This window comes from Halyomorpha halys, unplaced genomic scaffold (genome assembly GCF_000696795.3).
Source record: "Halyomorpha halys isolate HHAL.00 unplaced genomic scaffold, Hhal_1.1 Scaffold466.1, whole genome shotgun sequence".
Classification (NCBI taxonomy): domain Eukaryota; kingdom Metazoa; phylum Arthropoda; class Insecta; order Hemiptera; family Pentatomidae; genus Halyomorpha; species Halyomorpha halys.
Genome location: NW_027112770.1, coordinates 225,836 through 244,348, shown reverse-complemented (window position 1 = coordinate 244,348; position 18,513 = coordinate 225,836). Strand labels below are relative to the sequence as shown.

General features: G+C 29.2%; 1 protein-coding gene across 2 annotated transcripts in view; it reads right to left on the bottom strand.

Annotated features, from left to right (window-relative positions):
• LOC106683101 (pumilio homolog 2) overlaps positions 1–18,513 on the bottom strand; it is a 152,829-nt gene that overhangs the window by 46,576 nt on the left and 87,740 nt on the right. Inside the window, exon 5 of one of the 2 annotated variants that reach the window (XM_024361510.2) lies at positions 12,427–12,459. The exons of the other annotated variant lie outside the window; for it this stretch is intronic. Within the exon in view, the coding sequence (XP_024217278.2) occupies positions 12,427–12,459 (33 nt within the window). The remainder of the gene's footprint in view (positions 1–12,426; positions 12,460–18,513) is intronic. 2 annotated transcript variants of the gene reach the window in all.

Here is an 18,513-nt window from a genome sequence, read left to right as displayed (position 1 = left end):
TCGTGAAAGCTAGAAACTAATTCGCAATTTAATTTCCTTCTCCTGTTTTTTTTTACTTTCCTTCGAGGAATAGCAAAGCTAATCTCTCCAGAAGCCCAATAAAGGTAAGTAGACGTTTATCCGGCCCCCTCTTATGCAACACACTCTGCACCCTCTCATGGCATTACCTATTGGTTTCTAATATTGTCCGGGCGGATCAGAATAGGAAAATTCAAAAATTAATTTTTATTCCAAACTATCAATAAAACAATAACACCAAAAATATCATTAAATATAATTATAATAAACGGGTAAGAAACTGAAACTAAAAACTGCGAGAAAGGAAGGAAACATTATATGAACGGTGAAAGTAAATAACAAGAGCTCAATCTATACCAAATGGTCCAACATTTTTACTTTTTTTTTTTTTTCAGTTTTACCATTTGAAACAAACCAGTTCCCGATTTCCTTTCGAACTAAAACGACACCCTGCCATTATGTTGTAACAGTATTTGACAAAATGATTTAAACAAAAGAGTGTACCTAGTAACTAACCTCCTAAATGTTAGGGGGTTTTGAATTTTTAGATAGAACCATATTACTATATTATACTCAGGTTTAAATTTTATGGTCCTTTCAAAGGAAAATACATCAACGCATCTATTTATATTCTACATCAACCAATCCGCGTAACACACATAAAATCAACAAAACGATTTTTAATATTTAGAAAATAGACTCATAACGCATGAGACATCTCGTCCGAGCCATCGTTTTGTAAAACACCATTATATTGTTTCCCACTTCGAGGTTTCTTTAGAATGAATCATTTGACTTTTGTTTAATTTTTTAAATGGTAACATGGAAGTTTTGTCGGACTCAGGAAATATTATGGGATTCAATTTAGAAAATTATAAACCCTTTAAAAATTGCAGGACCTAGTATTTGTTGAATACACCAAAGTCTACTAAAAGAATGCTAAAAACCTCCAATCCAAAAATTCCATTTAAATAATTATAATCAGGCTTATTTGGAAATATAAATTTGAGATTTGCGTAAAGGTAGAAAGGGCTGCATGTCTAATCCAAATAAAATGCGAAATCGATACTTAACTAGTAGTTTGGTGAGTACATCTTGAGCAATGAACGTCTAATTTGATGGCAATCATTGAAAGCAAATATTTGTCAACGAATATTGGGCCAGGCCTAGATACGAGCCACTTACCTGACGTTTTCATTTAAAATAACTATATCTTTCCTGCATACAATCCTTCGTAAAATACATATAACTCCTTATTATGTCATAAATGAAATCATTTCTAAATGCACTGATACTCTGATATATTCATAATTATATCATTAATACCTATCCTTCTATTACATACTCAGGTTCCTCCATTAGCAACTCCTAGTTTCTAACCTTGTGTCCCTAACTAACAGAAAATGGTACCTGGACCTTTTGAAATATTACAGGTGCAACATAACAATGCAAACAAACTTATAACAAAGGTTTAGGTGAGAGACTGGGTTCTATCCTACTTGGAAATGAATCTTGACATTTCTACAAAGGGATTGTAAAAACAATGCTATCGATGAGTGGTTTCCTAGTAGATTAATTTCGTATTTTGTTAAACACGTATCACATTATATACTAAAATAGCTGCGAATCTCACGATATATGAAGAAAAACTAAATAAAGAAGACAACAAAGGTTTTCAAGCTGATTATCAACAAAAATCCACTAATTGAAGCTACACCCTCTCCCCTCACACAGAGCTTAGACCATACATGGACTACAAATTAATCAATAATGAACATAATTAATAATTCATTAATCGCATAATCAGATGGCAACATGACTTTGGCGCCACGTGACCAAGCTTTGGAGGGGGCCGGTTTGTAGGAGGCTAGGTCGAGGTGAAACCACGCCTACAAGACGTGGCTACAACACTCCAATACTTTCTAGGGCTGACCGATCAATATCCACTTATAAAGAATAATATATATCATTCATTTTTAATTATCATTATTATTCATGTTTAACTGAACATATTTAAAAATATTGAAATGAAATTTTAAAAACGTTCTTTACGTACCCTGTTCCTAGAAATCGTATTAATAAAAATATTGCCTTTTAACAAACTGTCATTGGATTGGATAAAATTAAGTGCTAGTTTATGTTGTAAATTATGTAAACATCTTGAATCTGTGGAAAGATGGGAAAGTCAAATGCACGATGTAATTGGTAATACTAAAGAAAATTTAAATAACTGAGGACTGTACGTGTGGAACGTTGAGTATCAATTGTTCTTTAAAAAATAAAAATAACTTTAATGCTAAGTACTATAACATCACTACAAACCTGGGTTGAAAGAAATAATATATACATGTCTAATAGCGAGGAGGATGTAAAATAAGATATATATAGTAAGTAGGCGATCCGTTAAAAAGTTGTGAAAACAAAATTGCGGGAATTTATATCGGTAGAAAAAGAGTAATCCATATTTTAAATGGCAATGTTAGAATAAATTATTTTTGTAATGAAATCTGCTTTGAACAGTATTAACTTTAAAATAACTGAGTTCAATAATAATAAATTACTCCTCACAAGTAAGATCTTACTTACTGCAACCTTTTGGTACAAAATCTAGGAAGGTGGTAGTTTATTAAAGGTGATAATTTCATATAAATAAAGGTCTAAACATCGAATATTGAGATTTCTTCCAAAACAAATAGATATTTAAAAATTATTTCAAAACTTATGGAGTAATCTAATAGATTTATGCAATATGCAAAATTTAAACTTTAAATTTGAAAATAATAGCTGAGGACCGAAATAGCATTTAAATAAGTAATAAAAAAACTAGAGTTGATAATATAAGATTAATTAAAATAAATTTGAAAGAACATAAACAATACATAAGGGAATAGAATTTAGTAAATTTTTTTAAATAATTTATTTATTGTTATTTACAACTGTATACACACATATACAAAAAGTAAATTTGCTGTAGGTGACATAGTGACATGATACAAACATGTGGAGAATCTACCCACTGATAGAACTCCAATAGTAAATTTAAAAATACATAACTATAGGAAACTTGTTTCGTTCGTTTAATATCTAATAATATATTCATTTAATATTTAATATAATTTAAGCAGTTTTTTAAGATAGAAAATGTTCTCTTTCTGAGGAAAAACAATTTCCATAGTCAACTTCACAATACTTAAATACCAATTTTTATTTTTAACATTTTAAATTACAATTTAGAATTTAAAAATATTTTAAGTGATATAAAAAAAGAGAATTTAAGAATAATGAGTCAAAATATTAAAATACAATATTTAATCCCATGTTCATTGGAGTGCTATCAATGAGTAGAATCTCCACATGTTTGTGTCATGTCATTTTATCACTAACAGCAAATTTACTTGTTTTATAAATTTTTATACAAATATAAAAGATGTAAAAAAAGAGAATTAATAAATAATAATCAAAATATTTAAATACAATATTTAATACCATATTTAAGAACTAACTTCTAATCTGTAAACATTTTACATTAAAAGTCTACTTTAGAATTTAAAAATGATAAAAGTGATATAAAAAAAGATAATTAATAAATAATGAGTCAAAATATTTAAATACCAATATTTACTACCACATTTAAAGACCAATTTCTAATCTGTAAACATTTTACATTAAAAGTCTAATTTTTATTTTAAAAATGTTTTAGGTGATATAAAAAAAAATCATTAATAAATAATGGGTCAAAACATAGGATTATTTTTTTTTAATAAAAAAAAACTTCAGAATTTTTTCTTAATCTTAAAGTAATAAAGTATGTAGTTTTCCCTATGATTGGGTATCCTTTTCACTTAAAAAAAATTAAGCCTTTTGAATTAGTTCTCTTAATACACACTATTAATTAGGTTACTCTGGAGCTGAAATTTGCCCAAAGATACCAAAACAAAAAAAAAATGGAGTCATCGTTTTTCGCAGACCATTTCATTAAATAAAGTTCTAAATATACATAGATACATATGCTACAAAATATTGTCTACTCAATATTAAGGAAAATTTTAGTTTCCCAAAATTAATATGTAGACGATATCTTTTGTAAACACAGGTTTTCTGTGAGCGAAGGTTTTGATACACACACAAAAAAGTCATTTTTTTTTTATTATTATTTTTACAAGCGTGACATTAGAGAAACGACAACATTTAAGATAAAATGGACTAAGTTTAAGTTTCAAATCGATTCCTAAATCAACGAGGTTACTGGTTCAAACGTTATTGTGGAATCAGGGCGGTCGAAACTATTTTTGCTTCAATATCTGTTGAACTTTGTATACGAAAACTATATATAACTTGTGCGACTAAAATACTTCCTAAATGGTACTCAAGGAACAATTACAAAGATCTGACAACACTAAATGGATTAATTTATATAGAATTGATAGAATTGAATCACGTTTTGTCAAAAGGTCCCACATAGCAATAGAGCAAAATATATGCCAAAACTGAACAATACGAGCTCAAATTATTTTTATAAAATCTTATCAGTCAGTGCTAACAAAATTGGATGTTAAATTGTGTTTTAATTGTTAGTACCATGCTCATTGTAAATTGCCTGGTATTATGCATAATTAATTTATATAAATGATTTTTGAATAAGTAAAACGCATTTTTGCAAAATAAGATTTTTAACTGAATGACGTTCGAAGAAACTTCCACTCCATTCTGCTAAACGTGAACTCGTCCGAGAACCAACAAACGAGAGTTTGGCGGAATAGCGGTTTATGATACTTTCGTATGCAAAAAACGTGTCACTCTAATTAGAGGACCACTTTTATTGATGCCTCGTAAACAGGGTCATTGTTAAGAGGGTGGGAGGAGGGACCTACATTAATTTGGAAACCCCAAATAATACTAAAAATAACTAACGAGTTATCCAAAAATATTTAAGGGAAATTTCAAATACTACTAAGGCCTTGGATAAATTTTCTGATGTGGAATTAGTTTAGATTTTTAGAAGATTGATGCTTGCAGGAGTATTCTCAAAATGAATCATCATAAGCATGCTTACTATAAATAGATTAAAATAAGAATAAATCTATTGATGCAAACATTTAGATGACAACTTACGCAAACCAGTATACTCGTGACCTTAAATCACTTACAAAAGACTTGTGAAGGAAAAGAAATGTGAGATCATACAAAACCGCGATGAATCATTTTATGTTTACGCTGCGTCACGAAAACTGTCCAGTAAGCCAGAAGGACACGCGAAGTTTAAAAGCTGTCATAGAAATTTAGTAATTCAAATTTAATAATTAGTAATTATTAAAGTCAAATGAAAAATAGGTATATATTTTTAGGAACCTCTATATGACGAATTCTTGAACTAGCCATATCAGTAAATGAAATATGCATCTCTACATAACGAATGTTGCATGTAAAAAAAATCTTAAAACATAAAATCATCTACAATAAAAGGGTCTTTCTGTAGTGAATTTTTAAAACGGTAATCTACATATGAGCTGTTGATAGCAAAAGTGGTGTAAGTCATTTTGTTCTCACCAAAATTAATTTTAATAAATAAAATAATTATTAAATTAATTAACGAGTGCAACAACCTCAAATATTTTTAAATAGATGATCATTTTTAACAAAAAAACTTATGTTCCTAAATAAATAACTTCATAGAACATTCCCTGAAGTTTTAACATTTCACAAAATTCTAGATTTTACTTAGACTACCAATGCATCACCAATAACAGACTGTGAACGAGAAACCACCTCATCCATCCTAATCAGTTTCGTCTATTGTTGCTAACTAAGGCAATAAACTTAGTTAATAATTAAAATGCGTACGGGTCGTCTAGGTCATAATTGATAAATGGAAACTGTGCGTATTATGCGATGCAGCAACGGAGCATATTACCAAAGTTTATATAAATATTATATACTTAATTTCATTATGTAACTAATTTACCATATGTAGTAATATCACTTTTCTAGTTTTGCAAAATAAGGCTATGTACATGTGAATATGTTTCTTATTATAACACACATATTCTCAAACTACGAATTAATAGCTATTTTAACGACTATTAACTATAATAAAACTATCTAAGTTCAATTAGAGCCAATAAATAAATGTATGAACGAGTTTTTTAGCTGTTAAAACCTCAATATAACGAAATATTCAAAACCTCTAGAAATTTTGTTTTACAGAGGTTTCACATATAAATAAAAGACCTACCTATTTTTGCACAAACACTAACAGTAGGAATCGCTTCGAATAATTATATGTATGTAAGAATTAAAGTACGGTGAAAATTAAGAACAAATGGTCCATTCTCCAAGAGTTCTCCAAAAGAGAACTTATTTTGGAAATGATAGTTAACATACTTTTGCAGTGTAATATAATTAATTCTAACTAACTGCTGCAGGGGAGTGTTAGGATTACAGTAAGTATTAGGAAAATGGTGAAAAAAAAATTTAACAATATGATTGTACATAACTATTTTTATTTTATTTTTAACATATATTATAGTAAATTTGACAGTTTGTAGTTTTAAGAAAATAAAGATTTTTTTTCTTAAAGAAATTGTTTTACACCCCTAGTAACTAACGCAAAGTGATGATTTAATTTATTAAACTTACGAAATTGTTTATTTATAGGCGAAAAAAAATACTCTTCGAATGGGTTTATTTAAAAAAAAGTTCGATAACAAAATTTGTATTATATATGTTTTTACTAGTAATTAAATTAGTTTTATAGAATCAAATGATTTACACATTAGATATAATTCATTTATAATTCCAACCAAAAATGTATAAAGAACACGTTCATATTTTTATTTTATTGTTTTATTGCATTACAAAATCGGCCTGGTGGGCCTTACATGGTTAATGTAACAGGTACATTTTTTTTTTTAACAATTGATCGTGTGGGGGTATAGTCTCATACAACAGATATCGCTAACTATATACAATGTTGTAAATAAAACAAAAAATTAAGAAAAAATAAATAGATTAAAATAATAATTCTTAATAAAAGATAAAAGTAAAGTGTGTTAACTAACAAAAACAATGACATTTATGGATTTAAAAAAATAAATAATTGTCTAATAATGGAAAAAAAAGAAAGTGATTTAAGGAAAAAGATGAAGAGAACTACTCCGTTAACTGGGAGTGGACCTTCCTAAACCTTTTTTTGATGTAATCCTCTATTGTCCCTACTTGCAATTCCCGATGCAATGGGCTGTTTTTTACAAACCATGGAGCATCCACTGCAATTAACACTTTCATAGGAATTAGATTACACGATAGCGAAACTCTAAAAATTTCCACGGTGATTACAATATACTGCCTATCGATCGGGAATTAAAAACTATTCTTTACACAAGTGCACTTTTATTTGAAAACAATACGTTATTGCCTGCTGAGTAGCTCAAAAAAAATTTTTTTAATTTTTTTAACGCCAGTTAGGATTATTGGTATGTTCGAAGTACTGAGGTTCGCATTACCGAGATAACACTGTACATCAAAATGATTATTTTGATCAATTTTTTTTTCACACTACTTTAATAGGTTGTAGAAGTAATTAAATTGAATCCATATTTTTACTATATTCAGACACTTTCCAAGTAAGTTAAACACACAAGCTGTTACTTTGCTCTGAAGACCATAATGGATAAAGTTTACTACGAGGGATCAAGTAGAGGGAGGAGAAGGGTGGATGTGGCCTTGGTGGGCGAGGCAGGAGACCCAACTATAATTACTGTTAAGGGCACCACTGCCCCAAGGGTGGTCTACTCCACGGCTCTCTCTACTAATCCACCGTTCCTCTTCCATTTACACCCAACAAAACTAATGGCTTATTTATGAAACATGCATTTTTTTTAAAAATATTACAGAAAAAATAAAGAACTCGAAGATACATAACTCGAAATTGTTACTTATTATCATATAAAGACCGAAAAAAGATACTGCCATCTATGGGCAAGACAGTTAACTAGGACTCAGAAACCCAGGAGAACAAAAACCAAAAACAGTCCTAATCTCAGAAGTAGAAAATATTTTTTGGGTGTAAAAATATTAAATCATACAGTAACTAACACCAAACCCAATCAGAAAGAATATAAGACAATGAAGAAATGAAAACCTTTTTTTTGTTTTTCCCAGGAATTTAAAAAAAAAGAAAAAAATTTATAATTGTAAAAGAAAAGTAAAAGAAAACTGTGGAAGAAAAAAAATGTTATCTATCTATTATATTATATCATGTAAAAATATGTAACTTATATTTGTCCAGTCACGGATTGATCAGTATGATGTGTAATGTAGCATGTGTATTTGGGCAGCATGAATGAATAAAGTATTTCTTTCTCTCTCTCTCTCACTATCCACGAGTCCAAACATAACAAGAAAATGCATTTATGCGATCCTAAACTCTAATTAATTATCCAATTAAAATAAAGTAACAAATAAGGTTTTTTTTTTTATTACTTTTCCTTTGTTACCTCTGAGCGGAGCATACTGGATTATTAAATTTAGCGTTGAATGATTATCGCGTCATCTTAGTAGTTTGGTCAATTTGGTCTTAAGCCACCTACTCCAGTAATTTGGTATGAAGTGCTAGGAAGTCTATATGCTATCAGAGCAGATGGATTATGAACATACCACTTGACTTCATTAATTCTACAGTACTCAGTCGACGCGGGGTATAATGTTCTTTAATTTGTTTTACTATATACGTTTTCTCTTGGATCTACCGTTTAGAATTTATTGGAGAAAAGAAAATAATAATCCTAAAACTTCGTAATTCGTAACTTCATCAAGCCAGTAACCGTTTTAAGACAACCTGTTCCTGTGTTTAGTGGAGCCGCATATAGTACTTCAGCTCATTTTTTAGAAACATATAAAATAGTTATATGTTTTTTTTTTTAATTTAATACATTTATTAATTAATTGTTTGACAGTGGTTTATATCAATAACACAACTATAAATGATCTACTTAACTCTCAACAAAAGTTATTTTAGTTCTACATTTCGGCCCATATACCCATTATCAAGGAGACAACCTAAAACTGTTTTTCATATTATTCTCTCACACATAACAAAAATATTTTTTAACATACCTCCATAAAAGCAAAACAAACATATTTCACTTATAGACAAATTGCGCATATAATCTTTAACACAAAAATAATTATCAAAATAATATCATAAAAGTTTCCTATAAAATTTTTTATAAAATGAGTATTTCCCTACAAAAACATATAATAATACACCAAAAACTACTATTTAATTTTTTTTTTTTTAGGTTGTCTCCTTGATGGCCTAATCGGTGAAACGATGGAGAATTAAAATAAACTTTGTAGAGAGTAAAGTGGATATAGGTTAGGTAAGAAGATATCTAAAAGAGGAAATATTTTTTTAGAAAATAGTTGTTGATGTAATGGGAATATATGTTTTTGAAAGTAAATAGACATTTTATAAAATTTTAATAGGAAACTTTTATGATATTTATTATTTTAATAATTGTTTTTGTTTCGAAGATTATATAACATGAGCAATTGGCCTGTAGAGTGAAATACTTTTTTTTTTATATATAGGTATGTTAAAAAATATTTTTGTTATGTGTGAGGAGGTAATATGGTAATAACATAGAATAACAAACAATTTTTTTAGGTTGTATCTTTGATAATGGCTTAAGGTCCGAAACGTTGGAGAATTAATATAAACTTTGTAGAGAAGAAAGTAAATGAGTAATTAGTAGAGTAATAGTAGAATTAGTAGTTGTCTTTATTTATTTTATTTTTACGTTATATTTGACCTAACCCATTTCAAAATGTGATTACCAATATATAGAATTTTTATTACGGGCAGTCTACTCATCATTTAAAGTTTAAGAAAAAAATAAAGGAAAATGAAGGGATGGACAATCAAGGCTCTACATTATGGTTCAAAGCAGGACTTTTATGTGTCGCACGGCAAATCCTGTGGTCATGTTATTTATAGCCAACAAACGACATTAATGAATCGAATTATCAAAAACCTCTAAATAAGAGATACCAAACATTTAAATTTGACATGATCGTAAATTGCAATGAACCCTGAAAGGAAATATCTCATTACAAACTGATATGCAGTCAAACACAATTACACTGCACTATACTGTCACAGTAGCACACAGACTAAACATAATTGTTCCATATTAAATACATTTTATATTTTTAGATCTGTTGATTAGCGAGTTGGATACAGGGAGACGTATGTATAACCTCGGGGCACAATGCCAGACCTCAGTAGCTCACATGCGAGTATAATGCTCAACTGAAACCCGAAATAAAAATACCTTCTCCCTCGCTAGGTTGTTAGTTTTATGTCTTCCTCTAATTTGTAAGATGTCAACTATGAAATGATATATAATTTTTGTAAAGTTTACGTTAATTGGAAAATAAATTATAACTGGGATCCATCTTGAATCCTCTTAAAATTATATATAATGCTGTATTTATAATAATATATTTGTATTACTGTATATTTTTTTATCAGAAGCGTCCTGTAAGTTAAGTCGCCAAAAACCGTGAATAATTTTTGTCGATTTCAGAGCAATGAAGTGAATTGAAAAACTGTTTTAGAATTTTTTTTTTTTTAGAAACAATTCCTCAATTATGAAAATAGATTCAATCACTTAACTAAGACTTGCCAAGTTTCATTAAGGAATTTTTAAAAGTCAAATAAAATGGGAGTGCCAATTGAACACCTTACATGAAGAGACTGCTATGCGGTCATTCGGAACGTAAGTAAAACAAAATATCGTAATATTTACGGAGAAAATGTGAAGTTCTTGCTGTTGGATTATATCATTTACAAGTAAGCACAAGACACAACCGCTTGGCTTTTGAATATCTGTCATTCCGAGTGACCGTGTAGGGTGAAGAGAGATATTATTTTATCTCCTTTATAGATGGGACCAAACTCAGATTACCACCACCAAGATTATATAGATTCACTAGCAATGCTTGGCTGTTGCTATATTTGAGAATGTTCATACATTAATTGAAGACTACTCAGATTTAGATATCAATTACTATATATATGAAGTGATAGGACGGTTACTATAGTAACAACTAAGTTATCTGTATAATCGTTAATGCAAGTCCGATTTAGGAGATTTTTATTATCATTAACATTATCTACGATATTGTTAAGTTTATAGTACATAAAACATAAATACTTTTTATATAATAACCCTAACTGGTCTTTTTAAGTGTGGTAAAAGATTTTTTATGAGTGAAGCAATGTTGATATTCGATTTTAGCACCTCGAGAAACCCTTAAATACGAATTTGGACAGAAATTAAGAAAATGTTTTTGGCTTGATTTTTCGTTTTCTTTTGAAAAAAAAATATAGAATTTACATCATCACGACTCAATCAATCTACACCAATGATGGTAGTTAATTTAGGCCTCTTGCACTGCACCACAGGGGTCAACCCAGATCTAATTAAACAGATTAGAACCGGAATAATAATAATAAAATAAAACGTATGAAAATTTTTCATTATTTCAAACTAATTCATTTCGCTTTCAGATTTCGCTTTCAACTAATTCAGTTCACTTCATCATTTCGCCCTTATAAGGGCATTAAATCTTCATTTTATTATTGTAGGTTAAATGACTTAATTAAAAGACTTAATTAATATTATTATCGATCACAGGAATAAAAACAATTCTCCAAAAATTGACCAAGGTGAATTTCTACTTCTTAATTTCTTCAAAAAAATAGGATTTGATGGTCTCAGAAAATTCTAGAAACGAATATGATTTGCTTTTTCTTTAAAAAAAAAAAAAAAATTGTTGACCTACTTTACGGTACTCCTTATCATGGCTTTTTTTTAAAACCATATAAGAGAATAAAAAATCACTAATGATTAATATTTTTATCTTATTCTTCAGATAGAGGAATATAATAACCATGAAAAGAAAAATGGATAATTTTTGCAATAATGTTTAATTTTGTGAATAAATTAATTATTCAAAATTATTGAAAAAAATTAGGGCAGCCTATAAACTTCCCGGAAAAATCCTAAACAAATATAGATTTGTTTAATATTAGATACAACATATTACACTCAGTTCCAGTTCCACTATTGGTCCTAAACAAATAATTGTTCCCACTTTTTGAACAGTTTTTTACATGAGATTCGGAATACTAAGATACCGAACGAGCTGAAGGGGTAGACAAACGAAGTTAGGAGATGATAATATCAAGGCTCAGACTGAGAGAGCAGAGAGAACCTCCTGAGCTAAATTACCCCGACAGCTCGGTCCCATTAAGTGATAATTAAGAATAATATCTCGCCCCTTCAATAAGGGGGCGATTTTAAGGCTAACAGCTTAACTAACTTAATGCCTAACTCGTACCTTACTCCAGTCATCTCCTCCTCCTTCACTCACCTGAAACACAAGGATTCGGGATTAGTAAAAGTCTATTATTAAACAAGACAAAAGTTAAGAATGTAAATACATAATTACAGAACATAATATATGAAATATATTAACCCTAGCTTGCCAATATACTAAAGTTAAATTTACGAATACCCAAGAAAACGCAGTATAACTTCCATCTTGCAGTTAGTTGGCAAAATACTCCCAACATGAGAATGGTTCACAAATAACTCGGAATTTTCTCGGAAATCTCTTTCTTCGGAAGTCACATTTGAATAAAATAGCAGTATTTTTCTTTTCATTTACATGTGAAATATATAGAAAGGATAACTATTGTGATAGTAGAAAATTTTGAATTCGAATTTTTAACAAAAATACAGGTTTTGAGATATCCACGGCCCACATAAACAAGCCTCGCAAAATGGCATGCTATGTCTCATCCTAATTGAAATTGTTTAAATGCTTAAATACCTATTTTTTAAAAAATATTTCCTCTAAATTAACTTTAATTCAGTCTACTTAAAATAATTAACCAGTTCGTATTGTTTATAAAGGAACAAAATATAGATAAGTATCACTATCAAAGCATTTTATAATTAAACAAAGGAGAAAATAAGGAGATAGAGACTGAAAATTCGGTAAAAGCTATAAAACTGATATAGATTATTCGCAATTCGAGACACTAAAAAAAAAAAAAAATTGGCAATAGAAACATAATAATTTATTTTTTTAAATGTTCGCCTTTCTGGGTGCTAAGTAAAGTAATGATGGTTTATTTTCAGGTCTTAAATGAAAGCTCACAAAAGTTACTTTAATTATTTTTTTATCCTGTTAAAACAATTCTTAGATATATTAGAGTATTCCTCGGAAACAAATACTAATAAAAATATACCTTAAGTGACACGTTTATTACTTCCGGGATTCTATAAAGTTGTCACCACTTTCACTCTCATTCCTTTCACACAAGCCGGATGAAAAGTAAAAAAATGAGGATGGATTGATACAGTTAATGTCCTTTGTTAAAAAAAAAAAAAAAAAAATCCGTTCCCACATTACTATGACTAATTATTGTTATCCTAATAAAATGATCTCTTAAAATTAACAATTGGACAATAATTCAAAATTAGTTGTAACCGCACGGATTGTTCCGTGATAGTTCATCGAGGCGTGCTCAAGATCAAAACAGATATTCATGGCAGACATAACTTGCTATCGATGGACTCAAATGAGCAGTACCGATACCTAATAATTTTTATTATTATAAATGATCGAAAACTCATGTAAAGCTTGTGAATCTAAACACTTCTAATTTAAGACTGTAATTTAGTTTTCTGTACCAATATGTAAATAGCTGGATCTATTAAAACAACCTGAGTAATACATGATTTATCAGAAATTACAGAGATGTGTTTAAGGTTGTTTATATTTCATAACTTAAGAAAAAACAAAGTAAAACTAATTTTAAAATAATTAAATTAATAAGGAAATATCACGTTATCAAGACATTTTTATGATTAACAGGATTAAAGAAAAATTAAGACCACAGAAAAATATTTATGTAATACTTGTTCCAATGTTCTTAGGTCATATAACATACATTAAAAAAATAAAATTAAAATTGTTTGTAAAATTGGTTAAATCGAATTTTTCCAAAATAGAACATTTCTTAATCATTTTAAAATTTATGGAATAAGTACACAAAACGCCTAAAAAAACTATAAACAAAAAAAAATTCGTGATCCATAGAGCTCTCTAACCCCTATGATCAATAATCAAGAAACTGAGAATAAATCAAGTCAGTTATTTATACAAATTTGTGAAAAATTTGAAAACTGAGTTTTTCCTTTTTATTTCACAACATTTTTACGGAACGGCCAGAACTTGACTCTCTCAAATGCTTCCACCCTCTTATCCTTTTGAAATTAAACAAATCATTCCAAACTAATGATTTTTATTTTATTGTTTACATTTGTATATAGTATCTCCCTAACTAATGAACGACTACAGACACGGCTCGAAGTAAATTTTAAATGAGGAATATCCAATTTACATCGTACTGAGGTGTTATTTAATACATAAATTGTTGTACTGGTCGAATAAGAACTTGATATCATTTAATCATTAATGAATTCCAGGAACAAACTCTGCGTAAAGATGTTTGTTGAGACTGGATAAAAAACGAAAGAAAACAAACACAAAACAGATAGATGGACAAACATGTAGCAATAACATAAATTTGAATACCAGTAGAGTAACATTTCCGATTGGCCAGGAATAGAGTGGAGGTAGGTGAGCGCGAAAGGCACCTGGCTGTGTTAACAAAGAATTATCCCATTTACTGTAATCAATTTAAAAATGATCAATTAAAAATCAATTTAATTAGCATTTGATATGTACGTAATATTCAAATTGATACGATTTTAGTAAATTATGTTAACCTAATGTATCTTTATGTTGAATTATTCGACATGTTTGCACATGTGTATCCTCTTATTTGAATGTCACCCACAAAAGTAGATTCCGACCTTTATACACGATCTGGAAATCTTGTTAGTGAAATATTCTATTTTAATATGCAACATCATATCAATATATAACACCATTCTAAAAATTAAAATATTAAAAGGGGTTATAATTTAAAAAAATGTTAACACCTTTGAAAAGTCAATCGAGAAAGTAGCTAACTACGTTAGAGAATTAGTAGATTATTATTTATTAAACCATGAATTAAACTATCAGAACTCCCCAATGTATTTCTATTAATAAAATTAAGAAATAATAGTCGCATTAAAATTTATAAATATAGTTCATATAATAAAATTGAATCTAACACGTATAACTAACCGAAGTGAATAAGAAAATTACAAAAGACTTCTAGAGTTCTTGAGTATTTCTAAGATTTGTCCAGTAAGGGTTGGCTTTGGAAGAGGGATTAAACCCAGGCGCCGGCAACGACGGGCCAAGTAGGGCCAGTCAACAAAGGGACTTCCTAAGAAAAAACAAGTTTCTTCAACAATTTTATAAGTTTTTCGGGAGGGTGGGAAATCAAATTTCAAGTTTGCTACCTTGTCGGCCACCGACTTAACAACGAAAACAGCAAAAAAAATTCTTTAACTTTCCAGTTTTTCACTTATAACTAGAAAAATAAGCATTATTCAAATATTACGTTCAATATAAAAACGAAGAAGATTAAATTCCCTACAAAATGCGCATATCACATTTAAATTTTGGTTAATCTGGAATACAACTAGAGCGAGCTAAAAAAATCGTAGTTATTTTTCTATAGCATCAATACAAATCAGTTTATAGCCATCATTATACGGTGACGGATTTCAACTCGCAATAATAAAACTATAATCCGGCTGGTCTACTATGTAAGTTCCATTAATTTTTTTTTTATCTACAGCTTTCCACCCCGTAAGTTGCTAAGTGTATACTCAAATCAGTATAGAACGATGAGAAAAATTGATGACTTTCTAATATTTTTTAAGTGCCGACGCCTACAGTGGTAAGTCATATTAAGGCGGAATAAAGAATATATCAGAACAATACATAAATCCGAAATAAGGGCAGTTTTATACATCTCCTCTTCATGAAGGATTTAACTTAATAAGTTCTCATCCGGTGGTCTGCGAGGGGCCTTGATAGCACACATATTTTGGTAGTATGTATAGTTAAAAATGTTTCATTCTTTTTGCCTTTCCGATAGGAATACAACTATAAAATAATAGGTGTGTGATACATTTGAACAGGCAAATAAAATTATAAGCAAACAAATATTCAGTTATTTCCCAAGGGAGCCTCCCATTTTCCCGGGACGGGAGTGTGGGCGGACTTTTCTGGTTAGTAGACCCCAGATTTCTACGAGTTAAGAACAACCGGCCCAACTACAAAATTCACATTTCCCACTTCAACAAATTTTATTTCTTTTTTTTTTCCTTCTGAACATGAAAAGAATAGAAAAAAAATTATTGTTTTATTAAAATCCGAGTTTTTTCACGTTTATTTTTTAAATTTGTAGAAAACGCGAGTTTTACATTTAAGCAAGAGGTTCCCGCTCTGTGGATCCCTAAGACGGAAACTAAACCGATCCCCCCCCCCCCGACTTGGGGCAAAGAGGTTCTCCTCAGAATATAGTTGTAAATTAGGTAGCTTTAAAGTGCATTGTGAGCCACTTTTATAGCGCATTTATCTCTTTAAACCGTTCAGCTTGCATCCAAATATTAGGAAAGGTAATCAATAGTATATTAATAATAAATAATATAATTAATTATAAATAGTTCTAACAACAAATTATCACAAAATATGTTACATTTATGATCCGCAGGCCACCGATTGAGAACACCTGATTTAAATCCTTCATATGCCAATTACCATTCAGTAATGCTTGCCTCTATGATAATATATCAGTTTTACAACATTCCACAAAGGACCAAGGAATCTCCAGGATTATCTATTTGTAGTCACTGATTTTTATTCAATGTCAATTGGCATTGAATATTTTGAACCCAGTATAAAAATATAGTCTATCACGAAGTAAAAAAATTAAGAAAAAAGCCACAACAATGCTTACTAAAACAATATAATGAACAATTGGACAAACTGACCGATAAAATCTTACAATTGGTTAATAGCTATGCAAGTGTTCTCTCTAAAATAAAAACTGTATAAACAGTAGAAACAATTTGTCAAAGTAGAAACTAAGTCAGGTGTTCAAAAATAGCAATAAAAATAAGGTTATGACGAAAATTGCTTTGGCGAAATACTACTCAAATTAACCTTCAGAGTGAAATAACTTCAGGAATTAATCAACTTTTAGCTATCCAACAATAGTCCAACAGAAATACACATTGTTGTTAAAACATTCATTAACATTAACACATCATATATCACTCACTTAATAAATATGCTTTTTGTACATAAAATATAATCACAATCCTCTGTGAAAAACCTGTATTAAGTACGATCTAAAAAAGTTTCTTGGTACCTTTCCAACAGGACACAGATCAAACTCAAATGAAGAGAGACAATCTTCACAAAAACACATCATGGTTAACCAACTATATTAGGTAGCTTCATTAGTGGATTCCAATGAAACGTTCATCTTGAGTTTTCGGGTTGTTTACAGTTTTTTTTATCTTTTTTTCTGTACAAATCATTTTTTATTTCAGGAGAAACTATATACAACTAAACATCTAATTAAAAATAGTAACACCAAATATTCAACATATTGTTTAATTATACAGGTCAATATGATATTTTATCAAAACTTATACATATCGATTTGAATTGGATCAGATTATTTTTGAAGCAATGGATAAAAAATAAATAAACAAAAAATATTGAAAATAAGAGCGCTTAGTAATTTCCTATCGAATACATATTGTAATAATTACAAAATAAATATCACTAAGGTAATTGAAACAGTAAAATAGTTTACCTAAAATGCGGTAGGTAGGTTACGATGACAAGTATTGGGAAGGGATAATACAAAATAAATAAATCGGAAACATTTAAATCGATTTTTTTTCTACTAAATATGTTGTTGTATAATAAAAACTGTTTCTAGATGTTTATAAAAAGTGGCACATCTGATTGTTTTAATTTTGAAATTGACGTGTTTCTAAGATATTACCGTATACAGAGGTTTCTTTCTCTACTGTAATCCCTCTAGAACTCTCTCTGAAAGCTAGTAGGGTTATCAAAAATTTAGTCTACGGCACAGTCTAGAGAATACTTCAAATACAAAATAAAATGATTTATTTTTCTTAAAATGGGGTATATTTTACTGGAATGGTGATTGATAATTATTATTTTTACTAATTGAAGTACTATCAGGATTGCTATGTATAAAATAATTCGGATTCATAAAAATATATGTATATAACATAATAAAAAAAGGTTTAGTACAACATAAACTGGTGGATCAGCTATTTTTTATATTCACAAAATAGAATTATGGTACCTTTAAATTAACAACAATTCTCCATGTTGTAAATTTCAAAATAGAGAGAACTGAAGTTTGTAAAATAAATGGTTACTTACAAAACAAAAATTTAGCAT